The sequence below is a fragment of the Abramis brama genome (assembly GCF_963993115.1).
Source record: "Abramis brama genome assembly, chromosome: 7".
NCBI classification, from domain to species: Eukaryota; Metazoa; Chordata; class Actinopteri; order Cypriniformes; family Leuciscidae; genus Abramis; species Abramis brama.
This window is the reverse complement of record NC_139969.1, coordinates 37,474,487-37,496,848: the sequence shown is the minus strand read 5'-3', so window position 1 is coordinate 37,496,848 and position 22,362 is coordinate 37,474,487. Positions and strand designations below refer to the sequence as shown.

At 39.3% G+C, this 22,362-nt stretch overlaps 1 protein-coding gene across 2 annotated transcripts; it reads right to left on the bottom strand.

Moving 5' to 3' along the window:
• Positions 1-1,533: 1,533 nt before the first annotated feature.
• On the bottom strand, positions 1,534-20,351 carry wrnip1 (WRN helicase interacting protein 1). 2 transcript variants are annotated; one of them, XR_014607294.1, is made up of 7 exons: positions 19,706-20,351; positions 16,626-16,820; positions 13,833-14,065; positions 10,242-10,465; positions 4,644-4,799; positions 4,442-4,549; positions 1,534-2,003 (listed from the first exon to the last, which is right to left on the bottom strand). XR_014607294.1 is itself a non-coding variant. In XM_084120824.1 (7 exons), exons 1-7 carry the CDS (start codon positions 20,294-20,296, stop codon positions 1,722-1,724), a joined length of 1,761 nt encoding a protein of 586 aa, XP_083976950.1. In that variant the 5' UTR covers positions 20,297-20,351; the 3' UTR covers positions 1,534-1,721. The 2 variants fall into 2 exon arrangements, 1 of the variants encoding a protein (XP_083976950.1); XM_084120824.1 differs by having other exon boundaries at positions 4,442-4,521.
• Between the last annotated feature and the right edge of the window lie 2,011 nt (positions 20,352-22,362).

The window sequence follows — 22,362 nt, the reverse complement described above, 5'->3', positions numbered from 1 at the left end:
TTCAAGGTCTAACAAGGCTGCCACCAGGGGGCAGTCTAAGCTGTCATCGAGCTCCTCGTACCGGCAGGGTCAGAAGGAGAGCGTCGCCTCTAGAGGTCCCCCTCAGAGAGCCTGGGACTCTAGGCGGCACTCTCGCCCACAGCCTCCTGGGAAGACGGATCTGAGGACCGTCCTTCAGGCCAGGAAGGCATCGGAAAAGAGGTCCTAACTTGCCTTGGGCCCTCATGAAACTGGTGTCAGTATCCCGCCGCCAGTGGCGCTTCGGGACACATCAGTTTCCAGCAAACACACACTGCTCTGTCTGCCCCACAGGCTTCAGGAGAGGAGGAAGCTAAGGCTCAAAGGGGAACACCTATAGGGTGCTTGAAGTACTGGATTCTTTTTGAGATCCAAATTGGCCTAATCTACATGATAATCAAGCAAGAACACAAAGTTTTGCCCCTTGATGATACATAAATAATTATAATATAATTACATAGGAAATATAATTGATTATTTTTTGTTATGGGAAACAGAAAACAACACTGGGTGAAATATTACATGAATGTGTAACAAACCAATGAATTTAAGAATGATGAACAAATGTCCATGTTATGTGTAAAGTTTGATTAAGTTTGTGCCACAACTATGTCTGAGAACGAAGGATAATGAGTCAGGATAATTGCATGAAAGGGGTGTTTTAATATAGGATAATATCAAGAAAATGCAATTACCTGCCTCCTTGTTTATTGTAGATGCCTTTTTGTTACACATATTTAGCTAAAGTATTGAATATAATGCATTGCATTCAATGTTATTTATTTTTGTTTGTAAAAATTGTCTTATATTGTATTGGCATAGATGTAAAGTAATTGTTCGTTATGTATGTGTGTGTGCTCAAGAACACAAAGAACTGTGGTTCTACTCCTAGAACCTTAAAAGGAAATCAGCCATCTTGGTTGAGTTTACTGGAGTTCACGGACATGAAGAGGTGGACAGCTTGCACCTGCGAGGCCTTGAGGAGGATTCTGGGAAACTCTGAAAAGTCACAACTTATGTCAATCAAAAAGGTTAGAACCTAACGCCTGTGGTAAACAACAGGAGTATAAAAGACTGATGAGCTGATTGCCTCTTTGGATACTGATATGCCAGTACCCCTGACGCCTAGAAGCCCAGAGCTGAGGACAAGAAATCCCAAGCGGAAGACAAGAAGCCCAGAGCTGACTACAACTTTGATTCAAAACGTGATTATTGTATTTTATACTTTAATGATGAAGTTTTATTTGCCTTTACATTTTTGTTTATTATATAAAGAAAAGTAACCAATTAAAATAAATGTAATTGATTACAAAAACTGCCTGAGGGTTCTATGTATGTAAGTGTTCTATGTGTTGTAAGACTTTTAATAAGAACATACCACATAGAAGTCTTATGACCAAATTATAAGTGATTTTAAAATGCTTATAATTTATGCCAGACTCAAATTACTTTACCTAACCTGAGAATAATAAATAATCAGGTTAAAGGTGTTAAGATCAAAGTACACACCGCAAATCAATTTACTACTTTTTTATTTCAAATTTTTAATTATATTAAACCATTATTAGCAGCATAAGAAAATGCAGATTTATTGAAGATTCTGTGAAATCTCGTTGTAAGAAGTGGAAGACACGACAACAATGACGAAGGCAAAAGACTGCAAACTTAGAAGTCCATTTCTCAAGCAGCCAATATGGGAACAGTCATCGATTGGAGGGCGTCCAGGTAAAAAAGTTGATGCCATGAAGTTCCTCAGGAAGGTAATCTTGGTCCACTGGCCCATTGAAGTCTGGGTTATATTTGTATCCTTTGGCATAGCCCAGATTCTTCATTAGTTTGGTGGGGGCGTTGCGTAGGTGGAGGGGCACGGGCGGTAACGGGCCCTGATGGTTTCTCAGACAGGCCTTGACGTTATTATAGGCCTTGTACACCTCCACAGACTTGGGCGCTCTGGCCATATAAACCACACACTGGGCCAGAATGACCTAAAATAATTCAAGAAGAGATGTAGGTGAGATTGAAGGTGAAAAGTTAGTAAGAAAGATCAGGCATATCAAAAAACTACCTCAACAATATATAAACTTTATGGAAGCTTGTTTCTTGCACTAAATTAATTTTTTTTTAAAGTAATTGTAATTGCGAATTTTTAATCTCACCCTTTTTCTCGCAATTGTGTGAGATGCAATTGTGTTGAGTTATAAAGTCCAAATTGTGAGATATAAACTCACATTTGTGAGAAAGTAGCAATTCTGAGAGAAAAAAAGAGAAATATAAATTCGCAAATCTGACTTTTTTCTTGCAATTGCACGTAAACGTAAATACAAGATATACAGGGTTCCCACACCTTGGTTAACTTCAAATTCAAGGTCTTTCCAGGTCCAATACCCTCAAATTCAAGGACTTAATGTGGGGACACATTTTGAGTGAGAGCAAGGTTACATCATGTACCATGTAAGATAACTTTAACAATGTTTCATGTGTCAAACAAAACTATGCAAAAAAGCTTTTTATTTTGCATTTATTTTTGGCCATATAACAGAGATCTGTTATGTCATATTTCTGTTTTGCATAAAACTAAAGAATATTCAGTACATCCTATACTGTATTCTAAAATGATCTGATATAAACTTTTGCTTGGATTTTATTGAAAAAAGCTTAGGCTCATGTAACCAGAAGTTTTAAGATATATGAATATAATAGGTGTGTTCGACATCGGCTGCGGCTGGATGCAACCGATCGGCGAGAGTAGCCGCGTGCAGGCGGGGAGGAGCTGCAAACGGAGACGTGAAGTCGGACACTTTCTGGTTCCCGTAGTGTTTGCATACTTTACCACAGCTGAAGTGAAATAAATGCAATATTTGCCAAATAATACACAGATGTTTCTGAGACATTTTCATTCAATACTTTAGGCAGACTGCTTCATACAGCGTCTGTTTGAACAAGAATAAAGTTCAACATAAGCTATACTATCAATGAAGTGGAGTCTACGTTTTTTAAGCAGTTTTAATTTGATAAACATGACACAATATAACATGACAACGACATGAAAAGAGTGTTTACTGTTATAAAAAACTGATTTGTGAACTTTAGAGGAACTAAGGTGTTCGAATAAACACGAAACACACGTGATCGTTATCATGCGGTGAATCCGGCCAATCGTGGAACAGCTGTGTCGTCATCAGTCCTCCTGCAGCCCAGTGCAGCCGCTCTTGAGAAGCTGCGCTGGCTGAGTTCTCCGGCTACTCTCGAATTGCTCTCGCGGTACTTTGATGGCATACGTCACAGTCACGTGGTGTCGGCGCTGTATCAAGTCGGACAAAATTTCTAACCGGCATGCACTGCTTCAAGTCAGATTATCCAAATTTAAAACAGAAACAAAAAAACAATAGGCCTATACCTTTAAAAGCACGGTTTTGTCACTGCATACTGCTTTAAGTCAGAAGTCCACCACACCACGTGAGCAAATGAAACTCTGCAGTTCGCCTTACGTTCATCATTAGTTACTGGACAGACCCATTGATACCTTTTTTCATATCTGGAGAGGACGTGAGCTTGCATTACGCCCGCTTATAGCGCATGTTCTCTAGACTCCGTCTGTATGGAAACAAAGATGCTATCACCTGCAAATGCAAAGTGACATCACAAAACTTCTCTACTACTTCTTGTGAAATTTATATCATTATAATTACTATTAGTATTATCCACACTGCAAAATCCTTATTTGTTTATTCAACTATGTGTGGGTCTATGTAAAATACATATTTCTGTGTGTATTTAACAGTTTAAGGTTCACTTTTCTTGTCTGGTTTCCACTCTGTCTCGGAGCGCGTGCACAGAAAGCCACTTGGAGAACAGTCTCACTTTCACAGTTTCAATAACTCTTATTATTAATCATGCACACCCTGCAGTTTAGCAACAGCAGACTGCATTTTACGACAATCACTGGTCTAGCTGATTTGGACGTTAAGTTTGGGCTTGTAGGGAGGAACGAATGTGCACCGAAAAAGAAATGCACTAAAATCGCACAGCCCTAGTTTCTTGCTGTCGTTGCAATGTCTCTGATCTCTGCAAAGGTATTGCAAATGTATTGTCCTTTTCACCTGGTAGAGCTGCCAGACCGCTGAAAGTAGTGAAGCAATCTCAGCTGCGCATTGAGAAATTGTCTTGCGAGTTTTCTGTCATCTGATCGGCCTTTATAGAGACCACTGATCAAACTATATAAAGCTATTATCGGCTGATAACGATCTGCGCCCGATCAATCAGACCACCCTTAAATAACAGTTAAAAGTAGTTAAACTAATGTAGAACAAGAATTGTTTTAGTATCTGATTGTGACTCCCAGAATCTAAATTGGATCGAATGGTGATGTGCCTAAAGATTCCCACCACTAGCAGCAACTGCAGTGTATTTGTCTGTGTTGTACCTCACATTCGGGCATGCCCATGAAGTGACAGGCCTGGAACGCTGATACAGCCTGAGTGAGCGCCACAGGGTCCGCCAGACCTTTAGAAGAGTCCACAACAGATCCAGTCTGTCAAGATGTTAACTTTTGGATCACACACTAATTATGAAGTTACTATTATGGTAAAACACAGGTTTTGGAAAACAAAGGACCAGCTACTTACCAATATCCTCACTAGCAAACCGGACCAGTCTGCGAGCCACATACAGGGGGTCTTCACCTCCCTCCAGCATCCTTCCCAGCCAATAGAGGGCAGCATTAGTTTCAGATCCTCTCATTGACTTGTGCAGGGCTGAGATACAGTTATAGTGCTCCTCACCTGTGTGACACAGAGTTTACATGTCTAGTGAACCGTGGATCTGACTCAGTGTATTGTGTGCCGGTGAGAGTTTGAGTACAACTACCTGTAAACATTTATGTGCATTATGACAATATGCAGTAAACGTATAAACGTTAAGCTCAACACTGACTGTTCATACAACAATGAACTCTATAATTACTCTGTGAACACAAAGTTACAATGACTTACTCAAGTCGTCACCTTTATTTATATAGCGCTTTTTACGATACAGATTGTTTCAAAGCAGCTTCACAGAAATAACAGGAAAATAATGCAACAAAGTTTTTTTCTAGAAGATAGAAAAAGTCCAGCTTAAGTAAGTGATGTCTGACTGAGTGAACTGTGATTCACACTGACTGAGGACAATTACCATTATTATAGATGTTTTTGGCAATAATTTACTTAAGACAAAACATGGGAGTACAAATGCTCAACCGCTCTCGTGAAACAGTCCTATTGATATACATTTCATGTTTATAAATTCCTAGAATATATTCCTTCATAGTAACGCTCACTTACCTGGAATGTATTATTTTTAATAAAAATGTGCAGAAAAATTCTGAAAACTATTGCAAGTAATGTAGGGATAATCTGGGATTAATTCTTGCAACTACACATTCCTGAGGGATTAAATCAATAAATTCAAATATATTTTTTGACAGTTCAAAAACATAGTGAGCTGCATGCAAAATATCTTATAAATATATAAATAAATAAAAATTATTATAAATAAAACGTTTACATCAGCATGTTGCTAAACTAATAAGCTAGTGTTGGATTACATTTTTATTAAATGTTTAATTTAGTTTTTCCACTGCAATAGTATCTAAACTGATAAAGTTTAGTAGACTGATTTATTGAGTCTCCAGCAAAGAGTCTCCGTTCCTGCCAGACCTGTTTTCTCTATTGTGTTTTAAATGAATCAGATCACTTGATTCTCACCTTTCGGAGCCCATACGTTGAATCGTTAGGTTGATTGACTTTCACCTTTTGTCTTTAACGGCTCTGGGATGGCTCTTGGAATTGGAGCTCCTGGCCAGTATCAGCATGTGAATAGTTATGCTGATTCAATTGGACTCAGAGTAGGGTGTGTTCCTACTTCATTTGCATGCTTTGTTCAGAGTCTCCACCTCTATGTAATCCCTCCCCCTTGGAATGTATATAACTACAATGCATACTGTATTAGAGTTAGATCATGTTGGACGTTTCTACAGCCGCGTATGGCGGAGTTCTCAATAAAGAATAACTTCTGTTGAACGCGATCCCGACTGTCTCACTGGTCTCTGCTTCGAACAAAGAAAACTTTACAACAGATGGTGCCCTGTGACCCGGATGGAGAAGAAGGAAACTCAAAGAATTTTAAGCTCAAAGAACTGCATCTTGAAACTTCAAGCTCAAAGATCTCAACAAAGCTGACTGAGTTCCAGACTGAATCTTCTGAATCCAGATTGAAAACTTCAAGCTCCAAAAAGATCTCAAAGACTGAATTTTTCCAGACGGAATCTTTCTCTACAAATGAAAGACTCGGTGAGTTTCACTCCATTAAAAGAACCAATGCAGACCAGTACAAATGTTTTCCTCTGCACCGTTCAGAGAAGTAGTTAACAAACAGCTGTGGAGTTTGGTTAACTAAAGATAAGCCTCTAAAAAGTTTTCTTTTAGAGATGAAATTTACCCCCTGTTGTTGGCAGGGAAGATTAACAGTTACATGTTAATATTGTGTGTATGCTCTTGCTAGAGAAGACCTATCTGTAAGCTAGAGAATTAGCTTTAGAATTAGATTTAGCCTCATGTGCTAATAAGATTGTACCCTCTGTTTGCAAGACAGTAGAGAGAAGTTTTTTTTTAGTGTTTTGTTTGTGGTAACAGAAATTCACAAAATGTTTAGGAAAAGTACTAGACAGATTACACCTTTTTGGACAGATAGTGAATTCAAGTCTTTGTTATCAGAGCACATGGACTCAATCGTGACTGAGGAAGTCAGATTGAATTTAACAAAGAAATTTGGCATTGATCCAGTCAAAGTTTGGTCAATCGAAGATTGTAAGAAGGTACTAGGAGAAAGTATTCGCAAGAACAGTGTCAAAGGCATTATCTTCTGTCACAGAGAATTTAGTTTATCCATTGTACAAGAACAAGCTCGTTGTATAGATAAGTTGAAAGAACAGAACAAACAATTGCTTACTCAAGTGTCCTGTTTCACGAAAACGGTGGGCCTCAAGGCCTCAACCAAATGTGACTCAGAAAACCAACAGTCAGATGAAAGCTATCCTGATTTACAGTCTTTTGATAGTATAGAGGGCAATGTCAATGCAGATGTAAATGCAGTTGAAGTGTGCGTAGCTAGACAAAAGCCTCAGGGAAAAGGTGTTGATACAGTTTCATTTGCAACCCCCATATTGCAGCCACAAGCAGTCAAAACATCTTTATGTCCTAAAGATATTGAGAGAATTGCTGAAAGTTTGCCATCAGTGCAAAGAAATTTTTCTGAGTTTAGGAGAGAGTTGTCCAAAAAGATGCGGCTCTACGATATGTCTCTAGCTGAAGTCACTCAGCTAATATCACAGATCTTGACTGAGTCAGAATTCAATGATTTTGAAAGTGCTGTAAACAATTCTGAGTTTCAAAATGCCAGAAAAGATGAATTGAGAGATGGAGTTTTGAGAGTGTTAACGAACATTGTTGGACCGAACGTGGACTGGTCAAAGATCACTAGTTTGGTACAGAAGAAGGGGGAAACTGTTTGTGATTACACAGAAAGATTTTGCCAGACCGCTGCCGCTTACAGCGGAATTGCTGACACGCCAGAGAAGGTGTTAGGTGATAATGGCCCTTTGGTTCGCACATGGTTTCATTGTCTTTTGCCAGAACACAGAAAGGCGTTGCCTTACTTAAACATCACATGGTGTACGAGAACCCTGGAAGACAACTTGGACAGTTTAGCTATTTGGGAAAGAGATTCTGATGTCAAAGAGAGAATAAGAATTGCAGCAGTTTCTGTTAAGGTCAACTCAGAGAAGCCAAAGAAACGCAAAAGTCCTAGAGAAGCCAGTTGTTCTTACTGTGGCAAGCACGGACATTTTGGAAATGAGTGTAGGAAAAGCAAAAAGAACTTTAAAGATGTAAATAAGGTTACTCAGCTTCTGCTTAGCCTGCTTGATACTCTGAAGCAACCCCTCCCCTCCTCGTTAGACTCGTGGGGCAACTTGATAAGGTGTTAACCATTTGGGCTGTGAGTGCTTAATTTCCCCAGAAACAACAACAAAGATGAAAGACTGATTTTTGTTTAATAGAACAAAAGGAAAGTGACTGTTTCAGCCTTCTTTTAGGGGACCCTGGTTAAGTAAGACTCACAGCCTTAAATGTTATGCCATAGAATATTGCAGTCAGACAACCATCCTCTGTTAATTATGTCTAGTAGGACTGATGTTTCACTGGAGAATGAAAATGTGCCAATTTTCTCACACACTGTACAGTGTGTACACAACACAGGGACAGAATAGGACACGGTTCAGTGAGGGCCCTGGAAAGAACTGACGCAACAGGCGTTCGGGGGTGAACCCAGGGTGAAGACACTACCTCATAGGCCTTTCCCCATTTAGTCCATCCTTACCTCACTGGTCCATAGGTGTCAAATAAATTAAGAAATAGGGAAAGAATGAAACAACAACAGCAGACTCTGAAAATGCTACAACCCTAGTGTTTAAACAAATACTGCTACAACCCTAGTGTTTGGACAAATACTGCTCTGTCGTCTCTTGTTTTCTTTCTTCCTCTTTGCAGATAAACACTTGATGGCTCTCCTGAGACCCATATGCAAAGACCTCCTCACCTGCATATGAAGCCACAACCTCAAGAAAACAACTAGACCCACTGCCGAGCCAACCAACACAGAAGAAAAATACACAACGCAGAGACATACGAAACCTTCAGTCATCCATCGACATGATCAAGACTACAAGCCTGCACCATTACATGAGTGCTGCACTAATGTCAAGTTAACCAACAAGCAATTTTGATCTTTCAACAAAATTACACACCAGATGACTGAAGATAATTCTTCATGGTTCAGAAACTTGTTCACGAGAAAATGAGTTCCAACCATAAAAGAAAAAGAAAAAAATACACAGCGCAGAGACTTCACGGACCCTAATCGCATGTTCGTTTCTGTGTCAACATGCAATTACAGAAAATCAACACAGAACATGTGCGACTTATGGAAGAAGGAAGTCCATGCATGAATACTGCTGGTCTGCCGTTTCTTTGTTTTATTGTGTTACAGGTATGTGTGTATGCCATGATGTCTTCACAAGCGGCATCCTGGTATAAAACATCACCTCAGATTTCCATGAACAAGCCTCATGAGGGACAAGTCATCAGAGCGACTCTACGTGACAAATGGACTCTACAGGAAACAGACTTCACAGCTATTCAGGCGCCATGGACTTTCAAGACTTCCACTCTTATGCTACATGGTTTTCTGTGTAATCATGTAGTTTATATGACATTTTACACCCTGCGTCGCAGGTGTCAACAGTTATGGTTTTGAGAAGAACTATGACACTCATGTAAATCAAGGACACAACACAGAATAAGTTATACGTGCCTGTAACTTACACGAATTAACTTTTAAGTGTATAAATTTGTATTTTTGTGAGAGTTATTAGAACTCTCAAAGGGGGAAGTGTTGGATTACATTTTTATTAAATGTTTAATTTAGTTTTTCCACTGCAATAGTATCTAAACTGATAAAGTTTAGTAGACTGATTTATTGAGTCTCCAGCAAAGAGTCTCCGTTCCTGCCAGACCTGTTTTCTCTATTGTGTTTTAAATGAATCAGATCACTTGATTCTCACCTTTCGGAGCCCATACGTTGAATCGTTAGGTTGATTGACTTTCACCTTTTGTCTTTAACGGCTCTGGGATGGCTCTTGGAATTGGAGCTCCTGGCCAGTATCAGCATGTGAATAGTTATGCTGATTCAATTGGACTCAGAGTAGGGTGTGTTCCTACTTCATTTGCATGCTTTGTTCAGAGTCTCCACCTCTATGTAATCCCTCCCCCTTGGAATGTATATAACTACAATGCATACTGTATTAGAGTTAGATCATGTTGGACGTTTCTACAGCCGCGTATGGCGGAGTTCTCAATAAAGAATAACTTCTGTTGAACGCGATCCCGACTGTCTCACTGGTCTCTGCTTCGAACAAAGAAAACTTTACAACACTAATGACAAAATACTTTAATAAGCTTAAACATATATGACACAAATTCAAGACCCTAAAAGCAACACCACAATGGGAAACGGTTGCACATTTGTGGTAGCCTAATTCGTGGAAGTGCAACAACTGGACATCTTTTGTTACAGGTTAGTTTAGCCACAATAATTGCATTAGTGTCTTCAGTGCAAACCGGCCATACCTGCTTTGTCATAAAGAATGTGCGATCTCTGAAGGCCCTCTTTAATGTGTTGCTCACGCACGATTATCTGCTGAGGGCCGCCGTTGGGTTTGGAGGAAGCCGCGCGTGCCTGGACAACACACGCCTGCACCGCCAGCTGAAGGCCGTTGAGAGCGGCTCGGGCATCCCCATCACACAGGTGCGCCACAGTGTCCAGGGCTTTCTGCTCAACACACACCTGAGATCTGAAGACAAACAGCACACTGAGTTCAGGCCTCTTTAACAAACCAGTGTTTACCAACCCTTTTCATTTCAACATTTTCAAGCTTTAAAAAGACTTTGCAAAAAGTAATCCATATGAATCGAGCGGTTTAATCGACGTCTTCTGAAGAGGCACTTCCCTCCACAGAAGACAGTCATACAGGTGTGGAACAACATGAGGGTGAAATGATAGATTTTTTTTTTTTTTTTTTTAAATGAATGGACAGACTATCCCTAAACGAAATCTTTCCAAAAGACACCTTGGAAATCACTTAAGGAACACATAACTAAGCTCAATTATTATGTAATATATTAATATTCTTCACAGTCATTCATCTCAATTAACTGTGTGCAGATTTGCATTATCAATTGTTTGGAATACTGAGTCAGTGCTTCTAAGAACCTACATTCACTCCAGTCTTTCTGGAGGTAAAGTGGTTTGCTCAAAGGTACAATGGTTTTTATCACAGTATCAATAAGAAAAAGGTGAAAACTAGGGTTGGGAATCGAAAATCAATTCCAATTCTGAAATCGGATACATTTTAATGTGATTTCAAACCATTTTCAAGTGCAAGACGACGACAAAGAAAACTCGATTCGGCACTTGCGCTGTGTGGTGAGCCGCTTCTCCTATAGAACACGATACTGAATTGAGTTCTTGTCTGCGTCTTCTTGCTCTTGAACGTACAAATACACACAAAATTGTCAAAATATCTTTATAAACACAGTCAGTTATGTCTTAAGTGAATGCAAACAGTTGAGAAAAAAACACATATGCAACAGTAGATTGGATCCTGCATGGGCTCTTAAAGTGACAGAGGCCTAATAAACCTGCTGCCATCTATGTCATTAAATTAATAGTTGTTCCTCAAGTTGTTTCAAACCTGTATGAATTTCTTTCTTCTGCTGAGCACACTAGAAGATATTTTGAAGAATGTCGGTAACCAGACAGTTATCCCTTTAATGTTAATCAAAGAACAAAAGAAAAATAATCTCACTCACTGATCTTGACTGAATAACTTTTGTCACTTTAATAAAGATTTAGTTTACGTTTGATTTCAATTTCTGTACCTGAACTTTGTTCAGTTGTTTTTATTTGTGCAATTGCAAATTTGTTTATTTCTTCTTATTATTATGGTTTACTTGTCTTTATTAATCTCTGACATTTATATTAGTTAGTCCAGTTGTTTTAGTTGTGGTATTTATGTTAAAACCATAGGAAAATGTGAGTGTTCTTTAGGCTGCTGATTTTTGTTCATGAAAATCAGCTGCAACAAATGTTTCCAAAAGACACAGAATAAATATGTTTAATATACATGTTTGACAATGTTTTTACCTTACTGGAATCGAAACTGGGAAACAATAAGAATTGAAATTGATAAGCAGAATAGGAATTGCTAAAATTCAAACAAGTGAAAACACATTTGCATTTACTCGCTGTGTTGTCAAGCTCTGTTAACTTATCAGTGGCTTTTCCAAATTCCAAACCACTTTTAATGCAGGCCAGGAAGCAAAAACAAACCAAACAACCCAAATCCCCACTGAAACGACATAGCAAAGCCCTGGCTCCAGTGATGGTGGAGTCAGAAAATGTGAAAATCTATTTAATTAAGCATGTTGCAACTTAGGATCTGAGACATTGCTATTTTTTTTTTTCTATTTTTACTTTGTTTTCGTTATTACCACTTAACACATAATAACTGTGTCTCAAAGCTGTCTGTCCTTAAACCATACACCAGCATGGGTGAAGGAAGGGACTGTAACACCCATAATCATTAATGAACTGCTGCGCTGGTTTCTTTTCAGTTCTGACAGTTCTAACATTATAATATTGGCCGAGCGCAAGAACAGAGCGTCCTACGAGACGAGACCAGACGAGAGAGAGAGAGTCTGGATCTTTGCCCTAATGTTTAACTGGAGCACAACTCAGATCTCATCTTACCCGCATTTGTGACAGCGTCCGTCCATACATGCAAGTTAACAAAAAATAAAAATCTGACTTGGCATGCAGGGCTACTATATATTTAATTATTAAATCTTATTCTGATTAATTGTATTGCTTTCAGCTTTACGACATTCAATTACTGTTTGCGGATACCATTTAAATAAAATAAAATGGAAACAAAAACTCTGTGACTTCTCTCATAGTTGCCATGAGTTCACATGCACGGAGCAATAAAGACTTTTTGCCCATTACAAAAGTCTTGGACAGGTTGGATATAGTGGCCTCTTAATGGTCTTCTAGGACATCTCACAGGCTTATGGCACATTCTCAAGCTCAAGGAGGCAGTCCAAAACAGTGAATCTAATCACAATATAGGCAAAAGCTCACTTCAAGAATGAATAAAGTGGCGTCAGGGAGTTTGAATTAAGGTATTTGGGGGGAAAAATAGCGCAAACAGAGAGAAAAAGTGTAATCCATATTATTTCTCTAAATGAAACATATTTATTCAAGCCACAAAAACAAACCTGTTACTGAAAAATGCATGATACACAGTCTCCTATGGTGAAATCAGTACGTACATATATTTGTCCTAAATTGTTGTATCTTAATGGAAAACAGTGTGAGTGACGCTGTGGTGCGGTATGAGTTTGAGCAGTCACAGCTGCCGTAGTCGTTTCTCTCAGTGTGCGACCCTCCTTGCGTCTTGTTTTGCTATTGCTTGCGGCTCCTTTAAGGGAAAGGGCTCTAACAGCGATGCCATGCAAAGTGATAGAACATAATTTATGAATCATAACCTGCCCGAACTATAAAGCATGGATAGAAAATCATGATGTTAATGTTTATAATATCCATATCATCATGATTTTCTATTAAGCTGCATTGAACTTGACTAATAAAGCAATAGGTCAATAAATCAGTATGCTGCAGATTACGTAGGGTTGTTCTTAGGCTTGAAACCAGCTGAATCTGGAGAGTTTTCGTGGGATATAACAACAATTAAACAATACTACGTAGCTGTCATTAAACATCTTCAGATCTTTCCGTTTCTACACTAGTGGTCCTACTCATCAAATGTTTTATACTCATCCATAAGATCCAAGTCACAGATTGCTCTTCAGACTGAGTCTCATAAAACAATGAGAACATTCGGTTCATTGAAACTCAACACCGGCTCCTAGCGTTTGTGTTTACGGCAGACGCTTCCATGACTCCTAAGGGCCCTAAAACCTGATCCGGAGCAGTTCATAGCTGGTACACTTGAGGTCAGGGTTAGAGACAACTGTCCTACTTACCAATCCCAATGACTAACAAGCCAATAAATCATCAAAATGAGGCATTAAGGTGGGTGGAAGAGCCATCTCTGTTTCGGGTGATACACTGTGATAACGAGCACAACTGACACTTACTCTGAGCAGATCTCCGAAGTGTCCCGTTCCACTGCATCCCCATTCAACACCTGCAGTCCGAGGAAGTCTACAGCCCGACGCAGGATCAAGCCCATCGCTTCCACCGACAACCTTTCCAGCACCAGAACCCTGCACCGACTCAGCAGCGCGCTGTTGACCTGGAAGGACGGGTTCTCCGTGGTGGCCCCAATAAGAGTGATCGTCCCACACTCCACGTGAGGCAGAAAGGTGTCCTGATGCCAGAACGGGAAGAGGAATATTGAAGTAAGGTAACATTGTGGGGAAAGAGAAGATACCAAGCATTCCCAAAAAATGGCTAAATATCAAAGGTGAGTCAGTTCTAGAAGCATCTTTGTCTTAGAAAAGCTACATTTTTCTTTTTAAATAGGCTAAAACTTGACAACACTAGTCTGAAAAAAAGTGCCAACTTCGGTACCAAGTTGCTACTGAAATGTTAAAAATGTGACGCTTTGAGCGGAATCGTAAACGCCTCTGATTGACAACACTGTTTCAGACCTGTTTTCAGTTGCATTTTCTTCTTGGTTTGGTTCGCTTTTACAGGGCAGCATTTCAAAGAGCACCAAAATGTGTCCATGCAGGTGACGCAGGTAAAACTGTGCTTTCATTGGTCAGAGTGCACCTGTTTATGTTCCTCATCATCATGATGGATTGACAAGGGTTTATTGTGGCTTTAGCTGTCGTTACACTCACTTGTACAAACGTACAGAAGCATTTATACCCTCTCAAACTGAGGTATAGAGTGGGAATCAAGGCTTGGTCTGGATTGTTGCAATACACTGATTTCGGAGGAGTGCAATTACATGACATTTTAAGATGAAGAGGCGCTCATTGGTTTTCAACCATGAAAACTAATGTGCTCACCCAGAGAATATGACACTGCTGCTTTTTATGGAACAAATTTCCCATTATGAATTATAATACCGCTCAGCTCAATGGTGTGTTGGGTCTGATTGCTTCGTCATCACAAGCGAGGTGAGAAAACGGCCTTAATGAATTCTGCAGAACTCAACACTGCATCAAGGTGCGGTCAATATTTAGACTTTTTCAGCAAATTGTTAAGGTCGGAAATCAAGTCATTTCCGTGCGTTCTGGAATTTCACTTCAGAGCAAAAGATTTCCCCATGCAGACTTCGCATTGTAGTCAAGTAAGATGGTTGTATTGAAAGAAGCTATTTGTCTGATTAACTGGACAGGTTTGCACTCGGTGACACAGATGAGGTACACAATTATCTTTATCTTCCTGTTGACCTCATCTTTTGACCACATATTTTCTGTCTAATAGTTTCCAGCTTGAGAGCCTCAATGAGGCACTTTGGTATTCTGGCAGCACACAATAAAGAGGCGCAATACATTCCAGTATAAATATATGTCGCTCCTTTTTTTGTGGGGGGGGGGGATATGTTTCAGGTTCTTTGAATCCAAGCTAAATAAGAAGGAATGAGAAGGGTATCCCCATGCCTGGCATATTGTCTGCTGCATTTAGAAATATAATTATGGGTTTATTTTAAGGCCACTGGCGCTGTCGTGAAGGATAAACTGCACTGGCTGTCTGGCATACACAAATAAACATGTTTCCAGGGTGATCATGTGCTAGCTGTACCTACACAATAGGGCTGGGAGAAAAAAAATCGATTCACCTAGCTATCGCAACTTTTTTTATTTTTTTTTATTCTAAGATAGATTTTTTTATTCCAGAATCGATATTAATTCAAATTCAATTACTTTATTTTTGTCCTTGCTTGTAGACGAGGTTGACAGAAGTTAGCCACTTTCGTTTCAACAGTGAAATGTGTCGTTATCTATGAGTGACGTAATATTCCTTTCAAGTGGACGCGTGGAAGCGACGTGAAACTGAACACACTGAAAAGCCCTCGCGCTGCTCAAATGCTGAGAGAGAGATAAGACAGTAGAGCTGCACGATTCATCTCTAAAAAAGACTGATCTCGATTCAAACACTCACGTGATCTTTCAATTCGTCAGTCTATTAAACTTTGACAAAATCATATCGCAACATTCAAAGCTGTGTTGGCGCTGCCGCTGACCCGGAGAGAGTCGTCATGAAACAGCTTCACAAACAGTCTTTTCAACCTCATAGTATCATTATTTCTGTGATGCAATAGTTTAAAGTTCAAATATGAACACTGATGTCTACGATAGCAATCAAAATCAGCTTTTGATAGAAACTTGGCACTTAAAATAACATTTATCGATTACATTGTTTCGCTTTTGTACTGTATGACGCTTCTGAAAGAAAAGTCAGAAAAAAAGATGTGATGAATTGTTTTTGTAAATATGACTCATCTTATACATCATGCACAGTCTGTATAAGTGTATGATTCAACTTTTCCCGATGGTCTAGTGTTAAAAAATATATTGCAATATCGAAATCGCATTACTTGTAGGATCGCAATTCTTGATTTTTTTTATTATTATTTTTTATCCCAATACATATTGTATTGGCACCCAAGTATCGTGATAGTATCGAATCGTACTTGGAGAGCTGCACGCAAAAACATCTGAATTTCAAATCCAGTGTCTGTATCTAAAATGCTATGAGGAATCAGCTGACGTTCTGGGGTTTTTTATGGATGTACCGTATGAAGTCAGTTCTCCTCAGGTGTCCTAGAGAATTACACGAACTATCATCATGTCCCACTAATGTTTTACAACCACAAAATGGCACAAATGTCTAATGTGCACTAATGTGCTGACATTCATAAATTCTATGGCTTTAGCATCCAAATACTGTCTCTCTAATGTAAGGTAACTGACCTGCTGGGATTTGTTGAAGCGATGTATCTCGTCGATGAACAGAACGGTCTTTCTCTTGCACAGACGAAGCTCGTTCTGGGCCTGTTTGATGACCTCACGCACATCACTGGTTGACGCGCTGGTGGCGGAGAGCGTCACAAAGCGTCCTGTACCTTTCTTCTTTACAGAACTGGCAATAATATGGGCCAGGGTGGTCTGTGAACAACAAACAGGATGGGGTTGTGATATTTACAAGAATCTTCTCATGATTGCATCAAATGTGATCACTTTTGACTCAAGATCAAGTTCCAATACGTTTGTTGTTTGCAACGTATCACTTCCATTTGAAATAGTTGAGAAAGACAAAATTTGACATGAGCGAACTCAAGTAGAGGGGAACAGACCCCCAACATGTGACACTGGCTCTGCTGTAGATCCATGTGACAATCTATAAAATACCAAAAATAAATGAGTGAAACCAGATAGTGGACACAGGAAGGTCCCCGTTTCTGAATCCCCCAAGTCAGTTTTCCATTACACATCACAAAGTGAACTATCCATCACAGCAATCGAAAATAAGCTTCTAGTCTACACTGAAAAGAGTCTCGACATCCATACAAGTACTGAAGGCATGATAATGACAGGGTGAACGTCACAAAGAAGTGTCTGAGCCACTCAAAAATCTAAAGGGAAATAAACAGAAATGACATTCAAGCACATTACATTCTCATTACTATAATGCAGTAATGAAAATCATCCTGTCCCACCACTATCTTTTCAGAGTAGTATGTTCACTGACTGACCCCTAGGGACATTACTCTAGCACATGCACCTGTCAACAGCTAATGTGACCCTTTTCACACGTCTTAACACGTCACTTCAGAATAGCATACAATTGGGTCAACTAGCTCAAATGAAACCAATGACATTCACGTTGTCATATCTCAAATGTCATTACTTTTGACCAAAATCAATTATTCTAATCGTAATAATGGAACTGAAATAAGCTCACGTCAACCTTCTACAAAAGATCTTTACTGTATAGAAGACATTAAACGCTCTATTATGGCCAAAACATTGACACACATGACTTTTTATAAACTCTCAGGCTCTGTTTACACCTGGTATTAAGATGTGTTTTGGTCGATCGGATCAGAAGTAGACGAGGGAGACACATTCCCATTTAAAAAAGGTGTTTTAATCCATATTATGGATATATGAACGCACCCGGAGACAACGGAAAAACACACAGAGAGCATCAGCTTTAGTTTCTGCTCTGACAGACACAAGACCAGCCGAACGCTGTGAGTGTGTGTTAGAAATCAGGAATGGTGAGAGAACATTGTGCTTGGTACATTTTTCACCTTTAAACCAAACTTGGGTCTCCAGCCGACAAAGTTTAAATCCCGTCTGGCTCGAGCTCTTCCCATAATGTTACTCATGAGGTCAGTAGACGGAGAGAAGACGGTCTTTAGTGGCTGTTTGAACACATGTGTTTTCAACTTCCTCTGGAAGTGGTGGAAAGTGGACAAGCTCAAAATGCATTAGACACCATTTGCACCTGTATTTAGTGTCGTCCACATGTGATCCGATCGACCAAACACATCTTAATACCAGCTGTAAACAGGGCCATAAATATAAAGGTTCAAAAAGGGGGTTTTGGTTGCAATGCATTAGAAGAACCTTTTTTTTATTATTATTATGAAGACCATTTTAATAATCCAAAAAACCTTTAGTGCAATGAGAAGGTTCCATGTGTGTTCTTCATGGAACCATCAATGCAAATGAAGAACCTTTAAGAGTGTCACTGTAATGAGACTGTTTGGGGGAATTATGCGTAACTGATACTGTTATATCACATATAGTGACTATCACGTGCAATATTCTTAAACATAAGACCATCACAACTAGGCAGCATACAGTGTTTCCATCCACAACAAAGACACTAAACAGGGAATGGAAAGGTTGCATTGCAGTCAGATATCAAACAGTGAGCAGAATGAAATGACAAGGCCAAGAAAGCATCATTCCCTCTGGTGTGACATGAATCACCGAGGCAGTATTTCACGTACGGAATAATTCCTATAAAATTCCAGATTAAAGAATCTGAAAATGAAAAGTGACTTTAATAACAATGACATGACAAAAATGTGACATGCATGTAACATTTTGGAGAAATAATTAGAAATGTAAAAACAAAATTGTGTGTAAAAAGCCTAATTTATTTTTTGATAAATGCAAATATTTGAAAATTAAATTTTTTGGAAATATAACGAAGGATCGGCCTGATATTTAAAATGTAGAGTTCAGCCAAAAATGTTCAATTCTACATCATTTTGGGCAAGTCTTTTGTTTGTGGAACACAAAAGAATTCTGAAAAATGGGAAACGGAAAAATATATATATATTATTATTTTGTGTTCCGCTGGAGAAATAAATCCATACAGGATTGGAACATCATGACACTTACATAAATGGTGACAGAATTGTCATCTTCCGGTGAACTATTCTTTGGCATATTTTCAAGCTGTTAAAATTATTTTTTGAGGGTTAACGAAGTAAACAATCAGTCTGTAACATTCATTAACATATATCTATATCTGGAGTCTCAGAGACCAGGATAAAGGACTTTTGAAACACATTAAAAACAAGATGTCTTACTTGATGATATGTTTTATGTATTCGATACCACACGTTTGTGAGTATCTCCCTTAAAGTCAGCATGAAATTAAAGTTGCGATTTTGCTTCCCAATTGGGAAAAAGCTTATGAGAAAACAAAAAAATTAGGTTTTGTCTATGGGAAATGTATGTGATCGTTGTTGTCTGCTATTGCCGTGATCTCATGCGAGTGACGGGATGAAGCTGAAAGTGGAAGGCAAAGTTATTTTGAATAAAGATTATGAGGGCACATGAATAAAAGTTTTAACAAAAAAACAATACAATTATAATGATGTGTGCACGGATAAAAAACTGATAATAAATACTGCAATATTTCATAATACATAAGAATTATCCATTCTGATTTCATGGTGACTTTGATAGAGCCTAACACTTGAAGGTATATCTAGTGCAAATGGGTGAATTAACCACAAACCAGAGACCTTTCCACAGCCTGGCGGCCCCCAGAGTATCAGAGATGGGATGTCCTGTGACAGAAGCAGGGGTCTCAGCAGGGTCTGCTCTCCCAGCAGTTTATTCTGCCCGAAATACTCCTCCAGGGTGCTGGGTCTCAGGACCTCTGCCAGGGGTTTGTCATTATTCAGACGTAATGCTCTGGGTGAAGATGCAGCGGGTGCGTCTGGACTCTCAGGTTTCACGTCTGGACTGATGGACACTTCTGTAGCGTGACTCTCTGTGCCCAAAGAGGCGGGCTTCTGTTTCTGGTGATCAGTCGCTTTAGATCTGGGTTGAAACACGGAGAACACTGCAGAAGGGCGGGTGTCAGTAGTGCCAGTGCGGGGTTTTTTGGAGGGTGGTCCAGATGTTTGATGATGAGCATCATTGCCCTGTAAACACTCATCCAAGTGCGCATTAATTCTGCCCGGGTCAAAGTCACACGCGCAAACCGGACACTTCACGACACGATCATCTGACGCATTCTCCGCCATGCCCACACTGAACTCCTCTGCGTATTCCCCGAATATGGTGTGTAAATCGCCTGTCGCGCCTTTCTTGTTGACATTCACCCACATGTAGAGATAGAGCGCTCTTCCGAGAGATTATTGTGACGCGGGAGAATGAAATCTCGTCTCGCGAGATTCTGTAGTGACAGCAAAGTTAACTTGAGTTCCACTTCCACTGAAGTTCCACGTGAAGTTCGAAGTTGGAATTTAGAACGTCGCTCTTCATTCGCGAAACAAACACACTGCACGGGTGTGTGTTTTACTTCGATTCATAATGAAATGGCTCTTGTGAGCTGGAAACGGTGTAGACTTGCCGGAAGAAATTTAAATTAACGTAGCCTACTCATATGTCAACATTATGATGTAAAACAACACGTATATCAATTAACGTTATATAAGCCATGTGACAAGTTGCAATTAAATTATGTTGCAATTTTAGGAAATATTTTTTTGATGAAAAAAAAAAAAATCCCTACAAATTTTTAAACCCTACAAATGCATGTCTAGTCATGTTTTAATAACCATAAGCAATTAGGCTAAGTTATAATATCTGATTAAAAACAATTTAATTCATGTATTTGTATAGCGCTTTTCACAATACATTGTTTCAAAGCAGCTTTACAGAAAACACATGTGTCTACTACATTACAATTTAGAGTAATCTTTTATCAGAGGTGACCTGTGTCAAAGTAATGTCCATAGGCCTATGTCAGAAATGTACAGTTCTAAGATGATACAAACCATGCATTTAGTTAACATCATGTATTCATTTTAGGAAGGAATGAGCTCATGAAAGTAATTATTACAAGTTGTGAACATAATAATTACAATAGGCTATAGAAAATTTGGTGTCGGGGGTCTCCTGCATGACTGTCTTCTTGTTGTCTGCTTTGATGATTTTATTTTAAACAACAGAAAGTATTGTAGGCTACAATTACAGTTTTCATCATGGCTCATGTCTAACAACTAGCGTAAGAACAAGATATAATAATATCAACAACATATGAATGCTTTTTAATTTCTTTATTTGGAATTGAGTACGTTCACTTCCTGCTGCAGAATTTTACTGATGAACTAATTCATTGCAACTTTCTTTTTACGCATCTAGCCCTAAAAAGCAACCAAGCCACGAGAGGCCAGTGACTGAAGTGACCCTGCTCACAGAGACTCCAGATGAATCTGCTCCATTCAAACAGGCCAGCATACATTTGGGAAAACTGGCCTTTTTCCACTATCTGGAGAGGGTTGAGACCATGCGCTGCTTCTGGGAGCTGAAGCATATTGAGCTCGAGGGCAAACAGGTATAGGCATACTGTGCACACACAAAGATTATTATTATTATTATTTACATGTGATTTAACTTAAGCTTTTGAATTCCATGCCACTCATGCCCTGTCTTCCTTTAGCTGTACTTACTATACTTAGGGTGACCATACGTCCTCTTTTTCCAGGACATGTCCGGCCGGGATTTCGAGATCGCCCAAAATATCCGGGATTCGGCTTTTGCTTTCTCGTCGCCATTCATTTTGTTTACATGCACACCTTTTGATTCAATAGGACTGAATTAATTCCGATTGGTGAATCTGAATGTAGTGTTTACATGAACGCTAAACAAGTGATCGGTTGATGTGCGTTTTAGCATTGCTAAGAAAATTCCTGTGTTTTCGTCTCGATCGGGATCCGTGTGAAGCAGAATGCATGACCTGCAAAGCTGGCACGTACGTGTCAGTGTCAAATAATGTAATAATGTAAACATAATGAATGGTGACTGTAGAAAGCAAAAGCCGAATCCCGGGCATTTTGGGCGATCTCGAAATCCTGGCCAAACATATGGTCACCCTAACTATACTGCTATAGCATGGCACCATTAACAGTAATGCCACTGGTTTGAATCTTATAAAATGTTTAACTGCAATGCAATTAGCTTCAGATACAAGCATCTGCCAATCCATGAATGTGTATTTACCATCTAGTTTGAGATTTCTCTCTCAAACCTTGGTTCCACAGTGATAAAACATGGCACACGGCTGCCATCTAGTGGAGTGTGATGTGCAACTTCAACGTCTACACTTACATTAAGCACATTAAGCTAAATGTGAATACATGGAAATCAACTATTGATAAATGTATTAGGT

What these genes read in the sequence shown, in the direction of transcription:
- wrnip1 (XM_084120824.1), bottom strand. Translation starts at nt 20,296, where the DNA reads ATGTGGGTGAATGTCAACAAGAAAGGCGCGACAGGCGATTTACACACC. An exon ending in GGCCGCCAGGCTGTGGAAAG is followed by an intron (nt 16,821 to 19,705) that starts GTCTCTGGTTTG and finishes TGTTGTTCACAG; the next exon opens with ACCACCCTGGCCCATATTAT. An exon ending in CATTCTTTATGACAAAGCAG is followed by an intron (nt 4,800 to 10,241) that starts GTATGGCCGGTT and finishes TGTGTCACACAG; the next exon opens with GTGAGGAGCACTATAACTGT.